The 27269-nt window shown below is 39.9% G+C and overlaps 1 protein-coding gene across 7 annotated transcripts in view; it reads right to left on the bottom strand.

Moving 5' to 3' along the window:
• Positions 1 to 11165: 11165 nt before the first annotated feature.
• Positions 11166 to 27269, bottom strand: part of UTRN (utrophin) — a 487285-nt gene continuing 471181 nt past the window's right edge. For all 7 annotated transcript variants that reach the window (XM_053904408.1, XM_053904406.1, XM_053904407.1 and 4 more), the window contains 6 exons: positions 25448 to 25606; positions 24847 to 25087; positions 21795 to 21903; positions 20481 to 20573; positions 15627 to 15649; positions 11166 to 13244 (listed from right to left, as the gene is read on the bottom strand). In XM_053904408.1, the coding sequence (XP_053760383.1) occupies positions 13236 to 13244; positions 15627 to 15649; positions 20481 to 20573; positions 21795 to 21903; positions 24847 to 25087; positions 25448 to 25606 (634 nt within the window). In that variant the 3' untranslated portion in view covers positions 11166 to 13235. The remainder of the gene's footprint in view (positions 13245 to 15626; positions 15650 to 20480; positions 20574 to 21794; positions 21904 to 24846; positions 25088 to 25447; positions 25607 to 27269) is intronic.

Below are 27269 nucleotides of genomic sequence, written 5' to 3' on the forward strand. Positions count from 1 at the left end.
CTTAGAACAACACCAGAATAAGACTCAGTACAAATAGGTGACTTTGCAGAAAACAAAAGAAAAACAACAACAAAAAAAATTAGCTAGATGATTCCCATCCCAGTCATCCCATGTAGAAAAAGGCTGTCTTTTGTGAAGACATAACCCATACACAAAATATTACTGTAAACAAAAATGCATTGGAGAAAGAATTATCTTGTGTTAGCCCAGAATCTATAGGAACGAAGTATAGTGAATAATCAGTAAAGGTGCTCTGAGAGGGGACTGTGTTAGCCTCAAGCTTACAAGGAAAATGTCTCTAAATAGTAAAGGGAAGCCTTGCAAATTTTTTATTGCTACAGGTGTTGCAATATCCACCTGAAATTCTACCAGTTATACAACCTTGCCTTTGGAGCAAACTATTAGAATATATTAAAACAGAACACAGAGCAATTAGAATGCTCAGGTGGTAGGTGTCTCTAATAATCCTCAGACACTCCCTGTGTCCCAGTCCATAACTGTCGCCCTGGGGTCTCTAACCAAGGAACATGTTTTCCTCCTTAATGAACATGCACACCTGCTAACTTCATAAAGAGCCGTTTGCTGTGCAAATTGAATTGCCAGACTAAATATGTTAATAGTTCTTTTCTTGAAACACCTGAGGGATCCCTATTCATCCTCATGGCATAGTTAATTTGGACAGTGACTTACCAATGTCTGCATATCCAAATCAAGTCCACATTGCAGATCTCAAGGAGACACCAAACTTTTTGTGGGCAAACTATTGTACTCACATCGTACTTATTACGATTACAGGGGCTGGGCCCATCAGGGTTAAGAGTGCCCTGTCTAAATGTCAACTCAAACTTGCATGGTAGCTTCTTACCCAGAGTTAAAGATGGACTACAAACCATAGCCAGAAGTCTAATTAAGGACTCATAATACCTTGTAGCATTCCCTATAACACTCATGACATCCCTGTTAATAACCCAGGGGATGGAATATATATTTGTTCAGGCTCTGAGGATAGTTATTCCCTGCTTCCCTGTAGTATCAAACCCAAATACTATTTTCTTTTAGGTGACTCCCGAGGTTTCAATTGTACACTACTACATCTGTGTTCTACTTGCTCTGGTGTCTTTATAGGTCAAAATAATCAATCACTGTTAGCCTTCTAGAAAAATCCACAATATACCTGACTGCTATGGCCAAAAGTACTATGGAAACTCCCTCATACTTTTCACAAGTCTTCAACCACCAACTCTAGGACCTAAATTTCCTTGTGATTCTATTCTTATCGAATACGTGGATGACCATTTTTTGTGTTCTTGAGATGGGGTGAGCTCTAACATTGGTTCTATCCCTCTGCTTACTGCTTTATTTAGCTCACAGGTGACATAAGACTTCCAAAGGGAGGTTACAATTTTGTCAAAGTTCATCACCTACAACATGATTTCTCCTGAAGAGGTAAATTCCTTTCTCTTAACAGGCTAGGCCTTGCCAAATTTTCCCAGGGTAGGAACTAAGAAATGATAAAGAAGATTCTAGGATTTCATTGGCTACTGGAGTTCCTGGCTGCTCTGAATTTCCAAATCACTATATGACTCAATCAAATCCTTGGTACTCAGCTGCTTCTGGAATCTAAGTACAAACACTTCTTTCTTGAGTTACAATGAACTCTTCTAAAACCTCCCACTCTGGGTCTACCCAATCATCACAAGGTTGTCTAATTATATATAATATGAGAGATTTGGACAAGGCTTGGGTGTTCGGACTCAACTTTTTGTGAATCATTAGAGACCAATAGAGTACTACAGTTCCTCTCTTGACCTGGTGGCAAAAGTCTACTCACCTTGCTAAGGGCACCAGCCACAACAGCTAAACAGCTAAGTGCAGGCTCTGTCCACTTGTTTTTAGCATCTCCTTTAAAGTTGAGTTTAAATGGGACAAATTCTTTGTTGCTCATTGAAAATAAGCAACACCTCTCTGCAAGTAGGCTTACTTTCTTTGAAATCCTATTCTTTCCTCCCTCACATATTTTTATACATCATTATAATGCTCTGAATCCTACTACTCCTTTTCCACTGTCTTAAAAAGGAGGCATTTATGACTATCTAACATCTGTTTGCAAACTGTGAGCCCTTGGATAGATACGCTAATAACTACTTTAGAAAATCAAAACTTAGTTTTGTTTGTTTATGGGACATATCTTAAGACTGAAACAGGAAAATAACAGGTGGTTGGTTCAGAATAGAGTTGCCGTATAGTATGGACCTCTAAAGGGAATGGGTGTTATTTTACAGAAAGAATGTTATGATTACAGCTCTCTAGACCTTTTTGATATCTTAAATATTACCTTAAAAAATCCAGGATGTAAACAAAAAAATTATAAATTTAAACATTTTTGCTAGTAACTCCATATCTGTAGGCTCCTCAGAGGGATGATAGCGTCTACTCTCTGGGTTTAGTTTGGGTACTTATGGTTCCCAGCTGATAAATGGAATACAAACCTTTTCTTGCTGTTTGTCTGGGTCGCACTGTTCAGATCTGTGATCTCCAGAATTTTGCATACTGTGTGTAGCTGCGGTCCCATCTAGTGATCCAATTAATGATCATTTGACAAAAAGGACAGGAAAACCTGACATTCCGTGGCAGTCGAAACAACCACCCTGGAAACATGACACTCAACTGTGACACCATAAATTGTGGTGAAGTCGTGGCTTCATCATGTTCCCAGAGATTAATGATCTATCTTTCAGCTCAGGTTGAAGAAGCTGAGAAGCATGAGCACTCAACTTTGTCTACAATGTCATGAGTCTAGAATTGCATTGTCTTCACTAACATAGTTTTAGTGTTCACTAACATAGTTTAGAGGAACACTAAAGTCATCATTATAACTTTATTATAACTTCCTTGTTCAAGAAACTTCCTGAAAAACCCAGTTATGTGAACATCAAACTATTCAGTTTTGGGGGCGCCTGGGTGGCTCAGGTGGTTAAGCGTCTGACTTTGGCTCAGGTCATGATCTCACGGCTTGTGAGTTCAAGCCCTGCATTGGGCACTGTGCTGACAGCTCAGAGCCTGGAGTCTGCTTTGGATTCCGTGTCTCCCCTCTCTTTGCCCCTTCCCCACAAACGCACGTGCGCGCTCTCTCCCCAAAATACATATAAACATTAAAAAAAAAAACTATTCAGTTCTTCAGCAGACAGCATCAAACAACTGTGTTCTACCAAATTCTTCAAAACCTCTGCCTTAAAACGTTCGCTTTGCTATGTCTACAAATCCTAAGCTATCAGGTTACCCCTCTTCTGCAATCCTAACCGAGCTCTTTCCCCTCAGAGACACTACAAAAATTCTGTCAAGTAGTGTTCTCCCCTATTACTTTTACCAAAACAAACAAACAAACTCTCCACTTTGTTTTACCCACAGGTTATCTGGGGAGCCAGCAGGCGGATATAACAGATTCCTGAGCGTGGCCTTCATGCAGTAGGCCCAGGAAGGGCCTGATCAGACTCCAGTTGATTCCCTGAGGAATGTGATATAAGGACCACAATTTAATGCTCTAACATCTGGCTGTGTTTATCCTCTCAAAAACATTAAGATTGAGTTAATTAGTCTTTGAGGCGAGACCAATTGCAGTGGCCTAGACTCTAGTCCCTCTGTTCATAGATTTGGTCCTAAACTGTTTTGATTCAGGAACTCCCCTTAGACAATTTATCCGTGGAAGATAAAACCAAGGAGCAGTGATGCTCACTACCTAAGTCTCAAAGGATTCTGTTCAGATTCACAGGGCACATTTCTAATAACTACCATTTGGGACTTCTCTTCTTAAAATCAATAACGTGGAAAATGAATTTAACAATCAGTACATGTTTACTTAAAATATACAAATGAATAAACTTAAAGGATAATTCAAACAGGTTGTGATAATGCAGAGCATTGTTCTGCTATGTATTAAAAAAATCTTATGAATAGATCTTGGACGGGGAGGTGGAGGTGAGGATACGAGTGTTTTAACCTGCATGCAAAAGATCCAGGCCTCAAAAGAAAGGGGCAATTAGAGGAGAGAAAATAAATGTTATTTATAACTCAGCTTATTATACGACAACCACATTGTGATTGGATAATGTTTTGGTCAGTTTTAGCAGAACCAGAAATTTTCATTACTAATTAGGTAAAGAAATAAACAAAAAATGAGGTCTCAGGAGCAGGATTTGGATACCCCAGCCATTCCTAGATCCTGTTGTTTTCATGCCTGGTTTGGTATGTGGATGGCTCATCTAGGAAGACACGGATTTTAGAAACAGAAATCTTTTTCCTCTAGAAATATATTTTCTGAGCCCGGGAGAGAGCTATGCTGAGGTCAAACTGTCTTGATTCTTAACCATGCTTTAGCATATCCCTGTAATGACAGGAATATATTGATTGTCATATAAGGTTACTTTCTGTTTTAAAATCTTGAATTAATATTAATCGTTCTACTATTCACTTATCACTTTTCTAGATTGCATGGGACCACCACCCATGTGTATTTGCAAGACTAAAACTTATGACATTAATTCAGCATCTAAAACATACACTGCAGGATGTTGATAGGTAAGCAGCAAAAAGTTCTGCTGTTAGAGACCCAGTAAAAAAAGAGAACTACAGGCCAATATCCCTGTTGAATATGGATGCAAAAATTCTTAATAAGATACTAGCAAATCGAATTCAACAGCATATAAAAAGAATTATTCACCATGATCAAGTGGGATTCATTCCTGGGATGCAGGGCTGGTTCAACATTCGCAAATCGATCAACGTGATACATCACATCAACAAAAAAAAAGAGAAGAACCATATGATCCTGTCAATCGATGCAGAAAAGGCCTTTGACAAAATCCAGCACCCTTTCTTAATAAAAACCCTTGAGAAAGTCGGGATAGAAGGAACATACTTAAAGATCATAAAGGCCATTTATGAAAAGCCCACAGCTAACATCATCCTCAACGGGGAAAAACTGAGAGCTTTTTCCCTGAGATCAGGAACACGACAGGGATGCCCACTGTCACCGCTGCTGTTTAATATAGTGCTGGAAGTTCTAGCATCAGCAATCAGACAACAAAAGGAAATCAAAGGCATCAAAATTGGCAAAGATGAAGTCAAGCTTTCGCTTTTTGCAGATGACATGATATTATACATGGAAAATCCGATAGACTCCACCAAAAGTCTGCTAGAACTGATACATGAATTCAGCAAAGTTGCAGGATACAAAATCAATGTGCAGAAATCAGTTGCATTCTTATACACTAACAATGAAGCAACAGAAAGACAAATGAAGAAACTGATCCCATTCACAATTGCACCAAGAAGCATAAAATACCTAGGAATAAATCTAACCAAAGATGTAAAAGATCTGTATGCTGAAAACTATAGAAAGCTTATGCAGGTAATTGAAGAAGATATAAAGAAATGGAAAGACATTCCCTGCTCATGGATTGGAAGAATAAATATTGTCAAAATGTCAATACTATCCAAAGCTATCTACACATTCAATGCAATCCCAATCAAAATTGCACCAGCATTCTTCTCGAAACTAGAACAAGCAATCCTAAAATTCATATGGAACCACAAAAGGCCCCGAATAGCCAAAGTAATTTTGAAGAAGACCAAAGCAGGAGGCATCACAATCCCAGACTTTAGCCTCTACTACAAAGCTGTAATCATCAAGACAGCATGGTATTGGCATAAAAACAGACACATAGACCAATGGAATAGAATAGAAACCCCAGAACTAGACCCACAAACGTATGGCCAACTAATCTGTGACAAAGCAGGAAAGAACATCCAATGGAAAAAAGACAGTCTCTTTAACAAATGGTGCTGGGAGAACTGGACAGCAACATGCAGAAGGTTGAAACTAGACCACTTTCTCACACCATTCACAAAAATAAACTCAAAATGGATAAAGGACCTGAATGTGAGACAGGAAACCATCAAAACCTTAGAGGAGAAAGCAGGAAAAGACCTCTCTGACCTCAGCCGTAGCAATCTCTTACTCGGCACATCCCCAAAGGCAAGGGAATTAAAAGCAAAAGTGAATTACTGGGACCTTATGAAGATAAAAAGCTTCTGCACAGCAAAGGAAACAACCAACAAAACTAAAAGGCAACCAACGGAATGGGAAAAGATATTTGCAAATGACACATCGGACAAAGGGCTAGTATCCAAAATCTATAAAGAGCTCATCAAACTCCACACCCGAAAAACAAATAACCCAGTGAAGAAATGGGCAGAAAACATGAATAGACACTTCTCTAAAGAAGACATCCGGATGGCCAACAGGCACATGAAAAGATGTTCAACGTCGCTCCTTATCAGGGAAATACAAATCAAAACCACACTCAGATACCACCTCACGCCAGTCAGAGTGGCCAAAATGAAGAAATCAGGAGACTATAGATGCTGGAGAGGATGTGGAGAAATAGGAACCCTCTTGCACTGTTGGTGGGAATGCAAATTGGTGCAGCCGCTCTGGAAAGCAGTGTGGAGGTTCCTCAGAAAATTAAAAATAGACCTACCCTATGACCCAGCAATAGCACTGCTAGGAATTTATCCAAGGGATACAGGAGTACTGATGCATAGGGGCACCTGTACCCCAATGTTTATAGCGGCACTCTCAACAATAGCCAAATTATGGAAAGAGCCTAAATGTCCATCAACTGATGAATGGATAAAGAAATTGTGGTTTATATACACAATGGAATACTACGTGGCAATGAGAAAAAATGAAATATGGCCTTTTGTAGCAACATGGATGGAACTGGAGAGTGTGATGCTAAGTGAAATAAGCCATACAGAGAAAGACAGATACCATATGGTTTCACTCTGATGTGGATCCTGAGAAACATAACAGAAACCCATGGGGGAGGGGAAGGGAAAAAAAAAAAAAAAAAAAAAGAGGTTAGAGTGGGAGAGAGCCAAAGCATAAGAGACTGTTAAAAACTGAGAACAAACTGAGGGTTGATGGGGGGTGGGAGGGAGGGCAGGGTGGGTGATGGGTATTGAGGAGGGAACCTTTTGGGATGAGCACTGGGTGTTGTATGGAAACCAATTTGACAGTAAATTTCATATATTAAAAAATAAAAAAAATAAAAAAAATAAAAAATAAATAAAAAATAAAAAAAAAATAAAAATACTGAACTAAACAGAATACAAAAATGAAGACATTTACATTAATTATTGAAATAATAAATGAAATTATTAGTGCAAAAAAAAAAAAAGTTCTGCTGTTAAATGCTTAGAAATGCAGAGTGACACAGGCAGGTTTCTTTCCTTTGGGATTTCTAAACGCTTTTAATATGTTCATGTGCACTGTGAATCTTTACAGGGCATTAGAGCATGCCGTGTTTCCTAAATTATTTAACTAGGGAATCTTTTTTGGGGGCAATGCTGCTACATCCAGGGCATTTTCGGCGATCATTGTGATGTCTTCTTCAGATTCTAACATCACTAATAAGTACATTGAAGCATCCCAGTGAAGTTACTAGGATATGGTTCTCTATAGGTGAATTTCACATTTTTCCTTGAACTGTATCTGGATACACATCCTGTGGGGTCTAAACTACACTACGTGTTCTTATAGGGACCTATTAATCCTCCTCCCAGGTCCCGTTACTATTATTGTAACCACTTGATTATGATGGGGCTTACCACCAGATTAGGAACTCCCCAAGGCAGGAATTTTTTCTCTCATTCGGTCTTTGGAAGCTTAAGCAGTGCCTCACACATCTCAGGCATATGGATATTTTGTTTTCAGTGCAGTTATAGCCACTAAATTTCAAGTCAAGGCACAATTTTGATCCATGGTTAATTCTAACTTTCCTCTTTACCTTTTTCATTTTATTAACTCATCATAGACATTTTGGGGAGATAGTATCCAGAATGCATTTTGTTTGGTACTAAGCAGTGCCTTATTTTAAGCATCATTGACAATATAAGCCTACTTGGTGGGGGTGGAAGAACAGTGATAGTAAGGGGAGAACAGGGTACAGGAGGATCGTGTGGGATGAGGGTAAATTTTTGAATTTTTTTAACGTTTATTTACATTTGAGAGACAGAGAGAGACAGAGCATGATCATAGGAGGGGCAGAGAGAGAGGGAGACACAGAATCTGAAGCAGGCTCCAGGCTCCGAGCTGTCAGCACAGAGCCTGACGCGGGGCTCCAACTCACAAACTGTGAGATCATGACCTGAGCCGAAGTTGGACGCTTAACCAACTGAGCCACTCAGGCGCCCCTGGGGGCGTGGGGGTGGTGGTTGCGGGGAGCTTTTGAAAGTGTAACTATAGACATCCCCACTGGAATGTGTGGCTGCCCACAGTTTGCCAAGCAATCAACATGGCTCGTGAAATTCACAGGGTAGAATGAATCAGACTGTTCTAGATTTTGATAGGCTCACTTGGGTCAGATTTACACTAGAATGACTCCATTCTTTCCAAAAGTTTTATAATGTCATTTTATTTTATGTAAATTTAAAAAATAATTGGTTTGAAGTAAAAATTTAAAAATCAGTATTCTAATATTTTTGAAAAGTGGCCTAAAAAAAGTAATATCAGGAACTAATTGTAATTACATCCCATAGCAGGCTGGGAACTCATCTCATTTAATTACGAATTCAACATTTGTGCTCCCTGGAAGAGAACGGAGCTAGGCTGAGGGAAACTGTCAATTAATTTTCCCTAATTACCCACATATAAAATTCAAAAGTCCCCAAAAAATAAGCTGTAAGAGAATATCTGAAGCCAAACATACACTGCAAATATTCTAAAATATGAAACTATGTCACCACTTGGAATGTCTTCAAAATTAGACATTAGGGCCAGGTCGGTTAAGTTTATAGAAAGTGCAAATAAACTATGTTTCTAAACAAATGCTTTGGCAGGGCCACAATAGGGCATGTGCCTTACTCATTTGGACAAAGTGAAGAACCTTCTATGTGTTGTGTGTTCTTCCATCTAAAAATTAACAGTTCAGCTTGAACAAACCTTTTGAGCAGTTTAAAACAATATCCCTTTTATTCCATTTTTCATCTAGGTTTTCTTTCTTTTTCCCCCTAAATTTAGTTTCAGTCCTGAGGTCTCTTCCCATAGAAGGTTGGGCAGAGATATGCTAAGTTTTCCTACAAGTGTTTCTTTCTGAAATTGAATTGGTAGCCTGGGGAGGAGGGAATGATCTTCTTGACCTTTGTTTTATAAGAATGCCTTGTATTCACCTGGGTGACTCAATTGGTTACGCCTCCGACTTCGGCTCAGGTCACGATCTCTCTTTGAGTTTGAGCTCCACATAGGGCTCTGTGCTGACAGCTCAGGGCCTGGAGCCTGCTTCGGATTCTGTGCCTCCCTCTCTCTCTTCCTCTCCCCAGTTCATACACATGCTTTCTCTCAAAAATGAAGATAATAATAAAAAAAAGAATGCCTTGTATAGAGTCCACTCGTTTCCCATTCCATTGAGACAGTGGACATAATGCCCAAGGAAATGGACACTGTAATATTTTGGCCTATGTCCCCTGCTTTATCTGCCTCGAAGCTCATACAGTGAAATCTGATGGCCCCTCTCTCTAGTCACACCCTCAATAACTCTGCAATTGCTCTTATTAAAGAACTGGGATCCAGTCTCCATACCTAGCCTTGCAATTTGCTTTCACCACCAGAATTTAGTACAAGTGGTGGTGTGCCAGTTCTCAGCAAAGCCCTCCATTTGCACACCCATACTTGGGTCAGTGTATGAGAATATACCCAGTTAGCTCACTAGTGGGTGAAAGAAGCCGGCTGGGTTGCTGCAACAATCCAGACTGGCCACCCGATGCCACTCAACAACCAGTGAACCCCAGACATATGGGCAAGAGAAGTCCTCCCCGATCAGCTGAATCTCACATCCCAGGGGCTAAAGCCATGCTTGTTATTGAGATTTTATGGCTGCCGCACCGATTAGCGTGCCAACAGATAACTAATACCCCAGGGAGTGGACATAGCACAAGTGAGACTGGCTCTTGACCTCCATCAAGAGCTCACTCCTATCACTTAATTAACCTCACAAAAACACTAGCTAATATCATATGGAATGAAGTATTTGGATCCTATTTAGAGTGCTGGGTAGTGTGGTGTTAGTGGTGTTTTACTGTGTTTGCATTAAAGTTTCAACTAATGAATTTAGAAACGCCACTGAAATAGTTGGTTGACTGAAACAGTTGAATGGGGGGCGGCAGGGAGAAATCCAAGGGCAAACTACATTCTTTAAAAATGTACACGGGCACATGGGTGGCTCAGTCGGTTAAGCGTCTGACTCTTGGTTTTGGCTCAGGTCATGATCTCATGGTTCATGAGTTTGAGCCTCACATCAGGCGCAAAGCCTGCTTGGGATTCCCTCCCTCCCTCTCAAAATAAATAAATAAGCTTAAAAAAATGTACATATAATCTCAAGGATAGACAGAAATAACAAGCTAAAGGCTTAGTGTAAAAACAATACTTTGTTTTGTGTTCCCACTTCCCTTTCCAATTACCTACTCAACAGGTTACTAGAACTTAACAATTGTTTCCTTAGGAATGCTTAATGTGACTATTACTTTGGGGTAAACAGGATGCTTACAATGCATGTTCCTTAGAATGTATCTGTTTTATTCTAACAAATTACATGTTTGGGGATTTTTCTATTTCATAGGTAGCTTTTACTTTTAGAATCAAGTAATACAATTCTCAACACTATTTCCCACAGGATGGCTTCAGGAATGGATTAAACATACTACCAGAATGGTTAAAACACAGTGCATATATAAAAAGCACATTATTTAAGGGCATGCGGCTAAGTGGATTTGGAAGAGGAATCAAGTAAATACAACAGCATCCAAGTTATTAAAACAAAAGCCTGATAGGCTTTGTGTGTATGTTTTTAACACCCAACATTATTTTTCCCTATCTATAAGCTTTCTATCTGTAAAGGAAACTGAGAATTATATAAATAAGAGAGAAGAGAGAGACACACAGAAAGACAGTAGAACAAGAGGAAGAATGCATTCGTTGTGTAGGAGAGAAAATAGAAGAAAATAATAGCTTTATCATTATACAGGCTCTTTTCGTATTTTATTTTCATAAATGTACACTCAAAGCTCAGTCTCTCCAATGAACACAGCTGAAGAATATCAAAGTCATCTTGTGTTAAAATTACTTTTATTCAGGATGAAAAATACAACATGTAACCAGATTAGATGATAGTCTATGATTAGTTCTTTACCACATATTTCAAAAGAACTACATACTTATTTCCCCTTGTTGTTACTGTGATATATATATATATTTTTATTTATTATTACTTAGAAGGTTACAATGTAGTGTTTTATGTAGCTTTTCCTTAATAGCAGATAGAAGACATGTTGCACACAATTACAAGCAGAAAAAAATTAATACGTAACTTTTCAAAGTAAGAACAAGGAAGACACCAAATCTACAACTTGTCGTTCAGAGTTCAGGGAAAGTTTTTTTCTTTAAATAGGTGCTTTTCTTGGGTTTGATGTGGCCTGATAAAAGCTCTAGATTTTGCAGACTGCAGCGGCATAAAGCTATTTCCAACACAATGGATGAAGATGCATCTGAGGTAGAAAGGTGGTCATGGCTTTCCTCTTATATAAAACAATTTTCTTCTCAAAATATCTATGCTGCAAATAGACACCCTTGCCCCCCAACCCACCCAACCTATTCTAAAAGAATAGCAATTTCTAACTTTAAGCCTCCTTCTGGCCAAATCCCAGTTCAAGAGAACCCAAAGTTAAAATGTCCTGATGTTTTAAATGCACATACGCTTGAATCAAAACACGTGATTTTCTCTTTTTCTTTCTTTCTTTCTTTCTTTCTTTCTTTCTTTCTTTCTTTCTTTCTTTCTTTCTTTCTTTCTTTCTTTTTTGGTTTCTCTACATTTGGTAATTACATAACACGTTTCAACTGAATCAGTTAAATGTTAAATCAGAAGCCAAACCAAATACCTAACAGCATTGACTCAAAGGCAGGGGTACCACCATCTAGGCATAATTTTATTCCTCTATGGAAGCAGTGACACGGGCTTTTGATAAACATCCTTTCCAAATATACTGATCAAATGAAAAGTAATAAAAGATGTAATCATTCATCCAAAAGGTAAAATGAAACAGGCATTGAATTTGTCTGCTGTCAGGAAGAAAAGAACTGGGAGTTTCAAGAATTACAAATGGCTTGAGTATACATAAACAAAATAAAATTCTCTTCAAAGGGAATTCGAGACAAAGATGTGTTCTGGTAGCACGATTAAGTAAAGGTCTGTTGTGTATTTAATGATGAAAATCAAGACTTAGCAACTAAGGAAATGTTATCCCATGTTCTCTTTCTGTGTCCAAATGAGAATATACTTCAATGGGCAACCTTTGGTAAAAATGATCTTTGAGATTATTATAATGCTGTTCTAAGTCTCCTCTATCATATATACCGGGACATGAAATAAATAAAGAAATCAAGATCTACTTATTACATGGAGCGGGGAAATAAAATGCTGGAAACAAATCCCAGTAGGAATGCCAGTTAGGCCCACAGGACTTTTACTGTGGTTATCCAAGTGGTCACTAAGTATGATGTCAAATAAAGTTAAGTGGTATGTAAGAGATGTAGCCTAATTCATATACATAAATATTTAATTGAAATATATGACTTATTAATTTGGCCAAATCATGGAAATGAATACAGGAAATCTATGTGGTCATGTGGCTGGTGAATTATAAATAACCAAAACATAATGGTAAAAGAGCGGAAGAAATAAACGAAGTTATTGTACAAGGTTAATATAAAGGAATGTAAAAATGTAACACTGTTTTCTAATTCTTATGCAATTTTTGTTATGGTTAATAACAAGAAGGTATCATCTTAGAAAGCCCCCACCCACTTTCCCAATGCTGTATACAGTATACAAATCAGTGACAAATGTAATACCATTTCCAAATACCACTCTGTTCATTAATTTACAGTTGCATAGAAAGGGAAGAACAAAAAAAACCCAATAATATATGATTATTATAAAAACAAAATATCCTTTCTCTTTGGATAGTCAGTGTTTTACTCCTTCAGTAGAACACACAGTCAGCGCTCAACAGCATGTTTCAAGGAGCCACGGAGCTTCTGATTAAATGGAACTCGGAATTGGCATTTGCTGAAAAGGGCAACACTGTTAAGTCAGGAAATGTTGACTGGCTAGATGAATACTTCACATTGCCTGTGGGAAGGGAAACAGTGCTGTCAGAACAACATTTACACAGAACATTACAGGTAGCAGAGACCTGTCAACTCTTCTGAGAAATAAAAGTACTTCTTTGACAACTATCCACAGCCCCTTTGGCTGTGTTCAAAGGGGACCCTTTACTTCCATGTGACTTTTGCTCCCTGGGATGAGGTCTTTCTCTTTCATCCCGAAGGCATCTAGTCTGCTTTTTATCATTGCAGCCAGTGTAGAGGAAGTTTGGAAGACTTTTCTCTTGCCCAGGCTGGAAACCAAGTGAAAATAGGCAGCACTCGGCTTCTTCTTGCTGGAGGTACCAAAGATGAGTGAATTCAGCTGGTGCAAGCACTCCATCTTTCCCTGGGGGACTGTGGGAGGTCTGTGGCTGAGGGGGTATCCTTGACAATTCCAACCGGTCTCCGACCCAAGCTGGGGGCCAGACCAGGGGCACGCAAGACATGAATCACAGTTGAAGGGTGTGCAGTGGTGCCAGTTAACGGACCAGGGCCAGTACACGTAGGCAAGAGAGGATATACATCCAGCTCACACTCAAGGGAGTGGCATCAATGTTTTGAAGGGAAGGTCGTACGGTTGGATCCATCATCATTAAAACCCATGCCCGTCAATTCTTCTCTGAACACATCAATATCTGGATCTCCCCCGAAGACACAGGTTCCTCCACAACCGTCTCACATATGACTGTTTTCTATCTCCCACACTCTTCATGTATTGGATACGTCCTTTCTAGGTCCACGTTGTGTTTTTTCAGGCCCTTTTCTCTCGCTCTCTCCACCCAACTTTGAATCCCATGCCATTAGACTATACCACACACTCTGTAGTCATCTTCTGACCCCTTGGGTCATGTTCCCTTACTTCTTGAAGAATGGCTCACTGTCATCGTGTTAAAACTATGTTTAAATCCTAGTGATTTCACTGCCCACATAGATGACTCTTCCAAAAATCTGGCCTCTCGGTTCCTTGAACTCCTCTCCTCCAGGGAATGTGTCCTCCCCTCTTGTCACTCACTCAAAGTTCCAAATGGACCATCACCAATACCTCACCCCCTCCAACACTTCCAATCTCAATCATCCTGCCTCTGACAACCACCTTACGTTCCCACTTACTTCCATTAGGACCCCAACTCCATCCACCCTTTGCTACCACAATCCATTGCTCCTACCCCCCTTTTTTTTTTTTTCTGTCTCCTGCACCTAACATATCATCACTTCTTTCCCTACAAGCTTGGATACTTTGTTCAATCATCATCATACCTTTGCCTCTTCCCTTGAAGTGTTGTACTCTCTTGGCCAAACCAAAACTTCAACTCTGGTTAAATGCAACACTCAGCCCGACTCTGGTGCCTGTGCTTATGAACCTGAACGTGGCGGCCAGGAGACAACACACAGCCTTTGCAGGCCAGCTGTTCACAAGGAGGCACCGTAAGTCATGTTCAATGTTGCCTTGCAGTCACACTATTTCCCTGTCTGTTATTTCCCGATCTCCAAGCAGCTATGGCACATCCTCCAGTCTCTCCTCACACCTCTGACACCTCCTCCTGTCCTCACTCTCTGCTGAAGCCCTGGCTTCTGATTCACTAAGACAACACAAGCAATCGGAAGATGATTCTTCATGGAGATGAAGTCCTTCCATCTCCTGACCTCTCACATCACACCTGCTAATTGGCTTGAGATTTCCTTTTCTTCCCTCCAGGTCCTAAAGACCAACCGTCTGTGCTTCTCCTTAAGACCCCAGCCCCTCTTGCCATCAAGATAATAACACAGTCAGAATATTAAAGATTAATAAACAAGTTCATGAAAGAACATGTTCTCCAAAGATTTACTATGGTCTTGTGGCTCATTAGTACTAAAAGCACCTGATAAGGAAAACACTGAAAGGTATAAAGCCAAAGCTGCCAACATTTCTCAGCAAATTTTCCCCTCCCCAACCTCGGCAAATTTTTAAATGAAGAATCAAAATGTTTTCCCTCTCAAAGTAACAAAACCACATTGTGTACCGTTGCAGTCACTGCTTTAAGTTAATGTTCTGTGATAGTGACCGTAAGTACATATCCGGGAGAACAGTGGTCAGCCAAATCGACCCAGGGTAACTTTGCATAGCGTATTTGCGGCCCTTAAAAAGCTGTTAGAACACAAAGGATCAGGCACTTGGTATTTTGGGCATCTGGAAGAACTGGCTTGGGAAGGGTTCCCTCTCCCCAGACTGACAAACTGTTGTACAGAATTAACTAACATTTAAACGTCAAGCAAGTTTACTAAATTACATGGGGAATAAAATCTGCACTGAAATCAAAAGCAGCTAATCTGCTTACTCCAGGTTGTAATCGACAACACCTGAGCCAATCAACCCATTAACGCTTACCTGTGGTTTGCTGGGGAGATTGGCTGAAAGAGAAAACAAAAGAAATCAATTGAAGGAGCTAGGGTTGCTTTGCTGGTTCCCCCTCTCAGCACGCAAAAGTGTGGAGTGTATGGCTCCCAGCTGTTAAATGGGTGCTAATAAGAAAATAAGAAACAAGTTTTGGTTCCTTCTTCCCTTCCACTCACTCACTCTCTCTCTCTCTCTCTCTCTCTCTCTCTCTCTCTCTCTCTTTCTTTCTGGCTAGATGCTTTAACAAAGACTAGTTTCTTTTCCCTAGTTTCTCATATCCTATGTCCTATAAGATATAAAAATTCTACCAAAATATGCAAAACATATGCTGGCTTTCTCAGATAAGTCCATACCGAAGCATTCAGCAAATAACTTGTTTTGAAAAAAAATTCAAAATTTCCTCTTGAAATCACGCCATGTATTTGATTTATGTATCCGAACAGAGCAAGTTTGCATATTTTGCTAACTAGTACAAATTCTGACCAGCAGGTGATTCGGGAAGTGAAGGGGCATGAGTGTTCAGTTTCTGCCCCCCCCTTGGCTCACGCTCACCCCAGGGGTCTAGGAAGCTGGTGGCAATGTGCTTGCCTCAAAGGGCTGGCCAAATTCCCACAGTCTTTAGATACTTGGGCTAATCACTGTGCCTTGTTGGGGCCCAGCTGAGAGCACTGGATAAGTCGTTATATGGGGTCTGATTCGCCCTTGCTGCTGAGCAGCTCGAATTCCTTCCTGGTTACAAAAGTGTGGATGCCCCAGGGGACATTGTGAGGGCGGACACGGGCAGGCGGGTCAGAGGATATTCTGCACCCCCGGTGATGGGGACATCTGGTCAAATAAGAACCGTCCCTCATCATCTAGCATGTTGCATTCCTTCCATCTCTTATCTTTTTGTGCTGAAGGGGGAAAAAAAAGACATCCACGACCACATAGTGGGGGCTTTGTGAGAAAATCAGAGTGAACGAGAAGGGCAACTTTATGATGCCTGGAGGGAACAAATTAGGCTAAAATCCAGCCAGCCTAGTCCTGCCAGATGCATAGGTCATAGCAGGAAAACATGAGTGGGCATCCTTCCCACTGAGCTACGCTGAGGGAGCCCTCTGTTGCACAAATATCAAGGACACCACACACACTTACACTTCTCTTATTATACACGCTTCTCTTACTATACTTCTCTTACTCGTAACGCACAGCTAAACCCAAACCAAAACTGAAGCCACGTTGCTCCAAATCAGCATCATGAGCCCTATAGATTCTTATCAAATAAAAGGCTACGGTACTCCCCTGAACAAACTGCGCCCGTATATTTTTAAAAGAAACCAGGAAATGTTTGCATTTTAGTAGGTTTTGAGTTTGTGATGAATGCCACTCAAGTTTAATAAACACAGGCAACTCACTGTGAAAATATGCCTGTAGATAAAAAATAATTTTAAAAGCATTTGTTGGTCTATCGGCCCCAAATCCTCAGGACTAGTATCCTCTATATATGGATGACATAAATGAAAACACGGCGAGGATTTTACATTAAAAAAAACCCCACTTATAGCAGTTAGTGAAAATTTTAATATGTACATTAGTTAATAGACAACACAAATTCCCTTCATTAATGCCTTGCCAGGAAAAGATGAAAATGCCTTCCTCTCTGCTCTGAAACTTAATGTAAATAATTAAACGAAGACTTTAAAAGACCATAATTCAAGGATGCTATCAGGAACAACAGGTATATTAATTTGAGACAGAGAAATTCTAAAGTGTTATGCACAACAATGTATAGGTACACACACAAAAATGTCATGTTTAAGTAGGCAATTCATGCAATTAGGATTTATGATTATAGTTTCATTTTAATTCCAGGACTGCCCGGAGTGTAAATTCACTTGTGACCATGCTAATTGTTAATCCACAAAGGATCAAAAGTCAAGATTAACATGCAGATCAATTCATTGTATGCTGGTGACAAGCAGTTTTAAAGCTCTCATTAGTAACAGGGGCTCACGGGATTGGTTTGGCATTGGGAGAGTGCCAATCCGATTTGCTTAGAGAAATCCTCCAAGGGTGGTCAGGAAGCTTTGGGAATGCAAAAGTTTATTAAAATATTGCTAGCTGAGCAACTTAAAAGAGGCAAGAAAGCAAATGAACCCTGCAAACCTTCTGTATACTATCTTGGGAAACTTTACCAACTAAACCTTCCTGTTAGAAAATGTATTTATTCATGCATTCATTCAATTCAGAAACATGTACTGGGCACAAAGTCTAAGTCAGGTACTATATCTTTTCTGCAATAATTTTTAAAAGGTTTAATAACTTTAGACACAATTTTTAAAACTATGTATCAATTTTATAAATAAATAAGCCTTTTTTTTAAGGGAAAGCTGTCCCTATCTTGGAAAGTAAAAAAAAAAAATTTTTTTTTAACATTTATTCCCTTTCGAGTGACAGAGACAGAGAGTGAGGGGGGGAGGGACAGAGAAAGAGAAGGAGACACACTCCGAAGCAGCATACTCATTTCTTTTTTTATTCATTTTGCCTTATAATTATGATTATTTACATTTAATTATATTCTCTTCTAAAATATGCCAGATTAGACTTTTATAACATTTACATATAAGAATATACTATGAAAAATATTTAAGAGTAATTGCTTTGTGACAAACTGTTAAAAAAAAAAAAACACCATGAATTTTTAATATAAAAAATTTAGGGGCACCTGGGTGGCTCAATCGGTTAAGCTTCAGACCTTGATTTTGGTTCCCGTCAAGATCTCATGGTTCATGAAATTGAGCCCCATGTCAGCTCAGCACTGACAATGTGGAGTCTGCTTGGGATTCTCTCTCTCCCTCTCTCTCTCTGCTCCTACCCAATTCACTCTGTCTCTCTCTCTCAAAATAAATAAATATTTAAAAAGTTTAATGTGGAAATTATACATCTATAGACACTGTAAAGCATTTGATTAAACATATTTCCCATCCTAACTCACTGCCAACTGACTTTTAAATTGAACATGTCCATCATGACATTTAAATGCAAACTTATAAATAGGCTTTGATTTGCAGAATTTGTTCCTAGCTAATTATTAATGTATTTGGATTTAAGCTGAACTAAAAAGTAATTTCATTTAGAAATTTAATCTTGAAATTCTGTCTTTTATAGTGACTAAGATGAGGTTTTATCTAGCCATTAAATAACATACAACTCAGAATAAAAATCTCTAGAAAATTCAACCTTAATATAAAAGATTTGATCTGCTCATCTACTGTGGCTGTTACAGCACCTAGAAAACAGGCAACAATCTGATAGTGTAGGGGCTTCAAGTGACCCTCTGAAGCCTTTGTGAGATTCCAGAAGGCCAAAAAAGTATGTGTGCACGTGTATGTGTGTGTATGTGCACATACACATTTGCACACATGGGCACATGTTTTTGGGGGAGTGTAGGGACTGACCTATAATAAATACAATTCAAGAAACATTGAGAACTATAACACAGATAATAACTGGAAAATGACACATTCCCAAATATAAATATATTTATGTGCTTATAGAATTCTGTACTATGTCCTTTAGGAAAATACTTCTGAAAATTCAGGGAAGACTGTATTTCAAAGAGCTATTTCCACTCCCTGCTAATGATGGCATTTTTATAAACTGCAGAATTGTAGAAGTTGAAGCATATTTTTTAATGAAGTCAGTATATCTTACTTAACTACCTTCCTGGTGATGCCTTTTTTCATCATTTAGGATGGTATTTGCTGAGGACAGGATGAAAAGGGGAGAGATGAGAAGCAGTTTTATATATGTACTACCATATATAACATATATCTAATATCTACAGTGGTATACATACATACTAACATCTTACTTCGATGGCTGCCTAGATTTAAAAATCAACTTGAGTGGAAATCACCCTAAAAGTTATAAATAACATATTCAAGTTTCTTTAAAAGATTATTTAAGATAAATTGCGGCATTAAGTAGTTAGCATGCATTCAAGTGCACAGCTTCCCTTTGAAACCGCCCAAGTGAGAGCTCAGTAGAAACCTTGAGATGACGAGAATGAATTTAAAAAGTTTGGGGGGAAAAATCAATAAATAAGAACATTATGTAATTTCCTCTGGGAGTTGGACTGCTTTCATTTGATTATTTTCTGGCTCTTGGTTGTTCATATGGAAAAGTCACAGGGTCATAATCTGTGAAGCCTTCAATTATTTGGCCTTTATGCAGTGACTGTTTCATTCCATGAGAAGAGAAATCAGAAGAAAGAAAACAAAAGAGAAAAAATATCTGAAAATAATCCCCTCCCAGAACTGACTCTGATGCCCTCAAAGAAAAGAGAGTGGGGGTGCCTGACTGGCTCAGTCAGTGGAGCTTGACTCTTGATCTCGGGGTTGTAGGTTTGGGCCCCGTGTTGGGTGCAGGGATTACTTAAAAATAAAATCTTAAAAAAAGAGAGAGAGCGAATTACATCAGAAAGGACCATTTTCATGCCTTGTTGGGTGCTAAAAGCTCTTTTTTGAAGTAATAACACATTTCGTACTACAGTTTGCACTGAAGAGGGTAACTTCTTCTTACAAAGCAACTTGTTTGGTTTGCCTTCATGTTATCCTTCAGAAGGCACAACAGAAACCTCTCAGAGAGCAGCACCATCACCACAGCCAGTGACACGATGGTATCTAGGCTGAGCTTCATTTGCTTGGTCGACATACGGAATGTTTGCTTTATTTTCAAATCATATTCAATCCTGTTTCTAATCGCGGCTTTTGTTATCTTACCAAAGAAGACAAAGGGCGCCAAGCAGGAAAGAAGAAATGGAAGGGAAGGTGGAGTGGTAGTGCTGGGGTCTTTCATACTCACGGCAGCAAGATGGAAATGTACTGTTGATCTGCTCCATAAACTCCGTGAGGTCCGTGCTGGTGTCGTGGGGGGGGGCCAGCAGGTCCTCCGCCGCTGGGGCAGCAGAGAAACAAAACAATAGACGTTCCGAAATGAACATCCAGCTTTCCACCAAAACCCAACATTGGGAGAAAAACCCTAATCCTGGCCTCTAAATATCAACATGAAAATAAGACTCTATGAAAAGGACAATTTTGGGAAATAATATTAAAACCATTTTTGTATCAATTTGTTGGTAATATAATTTCATATAAATAAAATGCATTAGATGTCTCTGTAGGAAGATTCCATGTGCCAAGGGAAAACTTATGAGTGAAAAATAAGTTAATGTGGTCATATTATTTCAATTTGTTAGATGAAATTCCATTAGTTTGCATTCCAAGTGTTTTTTCATATAAAAAATATTCTACCAGTTTCTTTTTCCTTCCTTCTTTCTTCTTGGAGACTTTGGCATGGGCTAGCTTATGCTGCTACAAATCTAGAGGTAGTTTTGAAGATACTTTTTACCTTGATTTTTATTCTATAACCAAGAGCAAAATAATTCACTTCTTTAAAACAATTCAGATAATATTAATACCTTAGGTTTCCTTCTGATTAATGCAGCAAAATATATCTTAGAAACAAATTAATTTGGTGAAAATATATGGTCCTCAGTAGAATTTCAGAACTTAAATTTCATCAATAACAAAATGCCATTCCTGAATACTGGTTGACAGAGGCTTTCCTAGCAGAGGTGACAAGTCCCCTTTGTGACCAATAATAGGCTAGGTGAGACCTTGGCCTCAGACAGGGGCAGGAGGGGTGGCAATGTCTATAGGGATGAGGATGGAAAAAGCAGAATATTCATTCTCAGACCTGGGCAGAGAAAACCCCGCTTGGTATATAATATACTTTAGGATTATTTTCTGAATACGTATAAATATAAATTTTAAAGACAGAAAATTTACTTTAAAAAAAGAATCACTCTGAAGGCAAAGCCAAAATTAAATTGTTGCTCATCCCCAAACGAAAAGAGTACTTTTTTCCATCTTTCACCAAAATTCAATCCACTACTACACAGTATATAAGCAAATATATTATAGATTCTTATTCTGGAATGTTTGCTTTTTTGGTCTTGTTAAAATGTCTTTGTACGCAGCTGAGCACGAAGAGAGTATGAAACTCCTTTCTGCTCTAAGGTACCGGGGAGTAAGAACACAGTTGAAAATGAAAAACCAACCAATGGCGAAGCGCAGAGCAGAGCGGGGGAGTTGGCCGGGTCTTAAGGACACCAACCTGCTTGGTGGAACTGTGGGCCAGGGTCTGGATCCAGCGAGTAGGTCAGTGCAGCCTGCTGAGGTGAAGGCCAGGAGGAGACACCGTTGATTCGGGAATCAGATTCCGGCTGCAATCACATGCAGATGTTAAGGCAGAGGAAGAACTCAAATAACACGTTTCTGTTTCTTACTTCCATGGATAACTGAGACATGTAGAGTTCTTTGGTCTCAGACATTCAGAACACATGTTTTCATCAGTCTGGTGGGTTCACTACGATCTCAGCTGAATACTGGGTGGTCTGGTCCCTTCAGTTTGGGCTCCTTGAACAGCTCAGTTGGTTATAATGCAAGATTTATTTTTCAGTGTCAGTTTCATCCCTCAATTGTGCTATTATTTTTATGTCAACCAAGTGAATCTAGAAACAGGTTTCATTCATCTGTAAAAAAAAACGAGCACTGCTTCTCATACAGTAAATTTATCCAATTTCAAAATCAGCTCATTTGTTTATTTAAATCAATATTTAAATGTGGTATTAGAGACTTAAGAACACAATTTTGGATTCACATGCTTGAATTCAAACTCCACCACTCAGTACCTGCCTGAGCAAATTTTATAACCTTCTATGCCTTGGATTCTTTTCTTTTCCTCTTTCTTTCTTTCTTTCTTTCTTTCTTTCTTTCTTTCTTTCTTTCTTTCTTTTCTTTCTTTCTTTTGAGAGAGAGAGAGAGAGAGAATGAGCGAGCATGCAAGTTGGAGAGAGGAGCAGAGAGAGAATCCCAAGCAGGCTCTGTGCTCAGTGCAGAGACTGATGTGGGGCTCGATCCCACGACCCTGGGATTTTGACCTGAGCTGAAATCAAGAGTTGGATGCTCAACTGACTGAGCCACCCAGGCGCTCCTGTGCCGTGGATTCTTTATTTGTAAACTGGGGACAGGCGGTGAAACGATTGCCTGTGTTAAAGGATTTTGTGAGGAGGGTGTTCAGTTAGTGTTTCCTCTGAGATCAGAACAGGATCTGACACCTAGAAAACACTTTGTAAATGCACTCTGCACAAAGCTTTGAAATAGTGATGGATAAATTGACAAGTACATAGTCAAATTAGAAAGCGTGATTCATTTTCCAGGGAGTGCAGAAATTACAATATTCTTGATGGCGGCTTTTCCATTAGATTTATATTAGTTGAAGTCTGGAGGCTCTGCCAGTTTTTACTATCAGGTAAATTTTCCATCTACTTCTGGCATTCATGCTAAGTCATTAAGAAGAGATAAGAGGTCCACAGTCTGGGATACACAAAGCCATTTAGATATCAGCTATCTCTAAAAGCATTACTGTGCAATTCTGGAGGCACATGAGCCATTAGGCAGCTCTGTCTAATGGGGTGGTGAGAGTCAGGGGGAGGGTGCGGAGTGTGCGTATGCAGAAGAGCCGTTAGCTCTCCAACAGGCTCTGGCAAATAAAGATTGTTTCGTTTCTGCAATGATTCCATCGCTGCACTAGGTTAATGATAATACTTCATATTTTAAATCAGAGATTTCAAAAGAAAATTCATCCTTTCCACCACGGGGAAACTTCAAATTCACACTGCTAGAGTATATGTAGCTTTTCCAGTGTATGTGACTGGCAGGGAGGAGGACTCAAACATTCCAAAGGATTCAAAGAAAGCCAGGCTTTGGGGCACTCTAGGGGTACTACTGTTTTCTAATGGGGCACCCTTTGGAGGCCCAAAGTAAGCCTTCCCCAAAACAGTCTAATATAAATTCCGAAACAGTGACAGACATACAGAAAACTATATGGTCAAAAGGGGTGATCTGTGGCCTGTTGTGTAGGTAATGCGGAAATTACACTGTTTTGAATGATTCTGACAAGTTAAAAGATACTGACAGCAACTATGACAAGGTGGTTTTCTGAAATTTGAGAAAATCACTGGAGAAAAAGTTGTTTCTGTCTTTGGATAAATCACTTCTGCAGAAAGGCATGCCTAGTCACTGCCTGGGGCCCCACACTCTACAGTCCAGAGAAAAAGGCAAAAGATGACATGAATGTTGGTGTCACAGATTTTTCAAGAAAGAGAAAGTCTAGCCTCATCTGTGGGGATTCTACCCAATATGCACCTGTTACCAAGGCGTCTTCATTGCTAGTTCTGTGGCATGACTCCCATTCTTTAACTGCTAGATGTAATCAAGTACTTATTTCTCTATGGCATTGTATCTCTATGTGCAGTACTATCTTGTTATATTTTGTACTATCTTGTCTTGGTCCCTAATAAGACTGAAAGCACCAAAACACTCCATCTGATGCCTCTTTTATATCTCAAAGGACAGTATTTTTCAAAATTGTGGGCTATTACCCACTGATGAGCTATAAAATTGATTTGGTAGGTGCTGACCAGCACAAAGAAAGAGAGAGAAAAAAAATGGAAGGGACGTAGAGATAAAGAGAACACAGGAAAGAAGAGAGGAAGAAGGAAGGAAGGAAGGATAGAAGGCAGGCAGGCACGGGGAGTAAGGAAGAAAGGAAGGAAATTTAAAAGTAGAAAATAAGAGACAGCCTTTCTTTATAATAATTATTTTGTATTTGCCATACAGGTGTGCATTCATCGTAATGTAAATTCTATTTCTTATCGTCAAGAAAGTATACAAATTGCCATAAAACATGGCCCAGTGTTAGGAAATGATAGCTGCACATTAATAAACATCTGTTACTTAATTTCTTGAAAAGAGCTCACTGGAAGAAAGGCTTTAGCTTGAACAGTTCAGATCACTTCCTTCCCCTTAATCTCTACAGAGTTTCCCACATGTAATGTATGCAGATGTATGTTACAGGGTCTTTCCTTTTAAAGTACTCAGAGCTGAGACAGATTTCAGTGTTAGCAAAGAATGGGAAACTCCACTTTTTGAGCGGTTGGAGGGTGTGATACTTCCATCTGAAGAGGGATTCCTAAGCCAGTCTTAATCAGGTGTGGAGGTGACAGTCTGCAAGTGAGCCCCTCTGCTGATGCTGGGACCATGCTCCGGGACAGAGACGGGCTGGGAGGGGGCGCGGGAGCCCCACCGAGGTGCACACACTCTACCTGCTCCAGCAGCTGTCGAAGGCGGTGGAGCTGAGACTCCAGCTGCTTATTGTGATCTTCTAAAATCTGCATCCTGGCCTCCAGACGACCTTTGTGCTGCCTGAGGAGTTTTGCTTCTGCTATAAGTTCTGAGTCCTCAGATGTGTGGTGAGGAGACACGACAGAGTCTGGAGGTGACCCGACAGGGAGACCCCTTCTCAGGTGCTGCTCCTTCAGCTGCTCATATTCCACCTGCAGGTTTCTAGTGCAGAAAAGGAACAACTGGAATTACTACTGTGGGCACGGTTTTCTCTCCGAAACTGCCCTCGAGCTTCAGATTGAGCTCAGGAGACTTCTTCTCAGGCAGAAACATTAAACAGTGAGATGAGGAAGCAAGGACAAAGCTATAGCTTTAAGCAAGTGTTCCCTGAACCCTCACGTTCATAATCTGCAGCCAGTGCCCCAGTCTGTTAATCCCCGATAAGATTTTGACTCCACCTTGACTTCTTAGAAACCACTTCTGAAAAGAGAATGGGTAGGGATCATACTGAAGTTATTATTAAGGAATCTCCCATTAGAAGTTTGCCCAGGGGGAACAAATCTTCTCCCAGGTTGAACACACCTCTGTTCTTCCTCCAGGTCGGCAATGATCCGCTCCAGTTCTCCGCGTTCTTCCCTTTCTACCGACTTCAGGATCTGAGCTGGGCTCTGGGGCTGGCTGACCGGGGACTCCCCTCCGAGCGTCTGACAGTACTGCTGGATGAGGGCATGCTCGTCCTCCCTAGGGAGACAAATCACACACACACACACACACACACACACACACACACACACACACACCAAGGCTCATGTCTGGATGGAAGTGAAGTAGAAACAATGACGATCGGGATGGCTGCTGGGCCAAGTTTGGTCTAAAGCTCAATGTTCCTCTATGTCTCTTTGAAACTCTAGGAAGATATTTGGGGCACCTAGCTGGCTCAGTCAGAGGAGCATGTGACTCTTGATCTCAGGGTCGTGAGTTCAAGCCCCATGTTGAGTGTGGAGATTACTAAAAAATACTCTAGGAAGATATTTATCTAAAAGGTAGGTATACTACGCATACCAACATTTCATGCTTTGCCTTAGACTAACATGTACATATCACAAACCTCAGAAGAGATATTCTACTCAGCAGAGGTATCAAATAAGGTACACTACTTAGTTAATACAAGAGATACTTTAGGCAAAATCGATAATCGAATGCCAAAAGAGTAGATTAATAGACTTAATCAAAAATAAACTGCTCTACACTAAATGTATATCCCCGAAATTCATATGTGGAAACTTAAGCCTCAGTGTGATGGTACTTGGAGGCGGGACATTTGGGAGGTAATTGGGTCATGAGGGTGGAGCCTCATGAATGGGATTAGCACCCTTAAAAAGACCCTCCAGAGAGCTCCCGTCCCTTCTGCCATTTGAGGATACAGTGGGAAGAGGACCATCTATGAACCAGGAAGAAGGCTCTAACAAGACCCCAAATCTGCTAGCACCTTGATCTTGAACTTTCCAGTCTCCAAAACTGTGATAAATAAATGTTGTTTATAAGCTGCCCAGCCTGTATTACTGTTATAGCAGCCCAAATGGACTGAGGCCTGAGTTGATTTCACTGTCTTTAGCATTTGGTTGAAAGTCATTTTGTAATGCTTTGTAACCCACAGAATGGAAAAATATAATCCTCATATTCTTTTATTTAAATAACATAACAAAAATGATCATGGTAGATATTCATAAAATATCTGCCATATTTTTATTTGATATTACCATCAATCATTTTGCATTAAAACAGGACATACAGTTATTTACATTCTCCTTTTCTAACTACTGGTCTAATGAATTAGACATATCAATCATGTGGTTGAATCTAATGATTGGCAGAAACGGAAGCATAAAAAAAAGACAAAATTGATACATTCTTGAGAAGTAAATGCTCAGCATCATGCCTGAAAGGTCTTCCTTTCCTTTATGGGGAGATCCAGTCTGATCTCTCTGTACTCGTGAAAATGACAGACCTCACGGCTAACGCTAGCTGGAGGGTCCAGCTACAGAATGAATACTTTAGCAGATTGTACCCGGTGTGTTTTGATGGTGTTGGTAAACAAATCCTGGAAGCTATGGATTTATAGGATAGGGCTTCAGAAAAGCATGTAAGTAGCTCTTAGAGTATAAAATGGAGCTGTCTCATGACAGAACCAGTGCCTGTCAAAGGGACGTGCCTGCAAATGTCCCTTAGAGACCTCACCTGTTGAACTGGGGTCAGAGCACACCCTAATGCAGTCAGAAGGAGTCTGCTGAGCAGCAGTGGCAGTCTGGGACCTCTTTCTTGTGCCCTGCAGCTGACGAGCAGCACTTGATGCTAGGTAAGAGCTCTGATTCCTCTGAGTCTGATTTGAAAATCCAACCCTGTG

Source organism: Panthera pardus, unplaced genomic scaffold (assembly GCF_024362965.1).
Source record: "Panthera pardus isolate Hobbes unplaced genomic scaffold, ASM2436296v1 HiC_scaffold_17, whole genome shotgun sequence".
Lineage (NCBI taxonomy): Eukaryota > Metazoa > Chordata > Mammalia > Carnivora > Felidae > Panthera > Panthera pardus.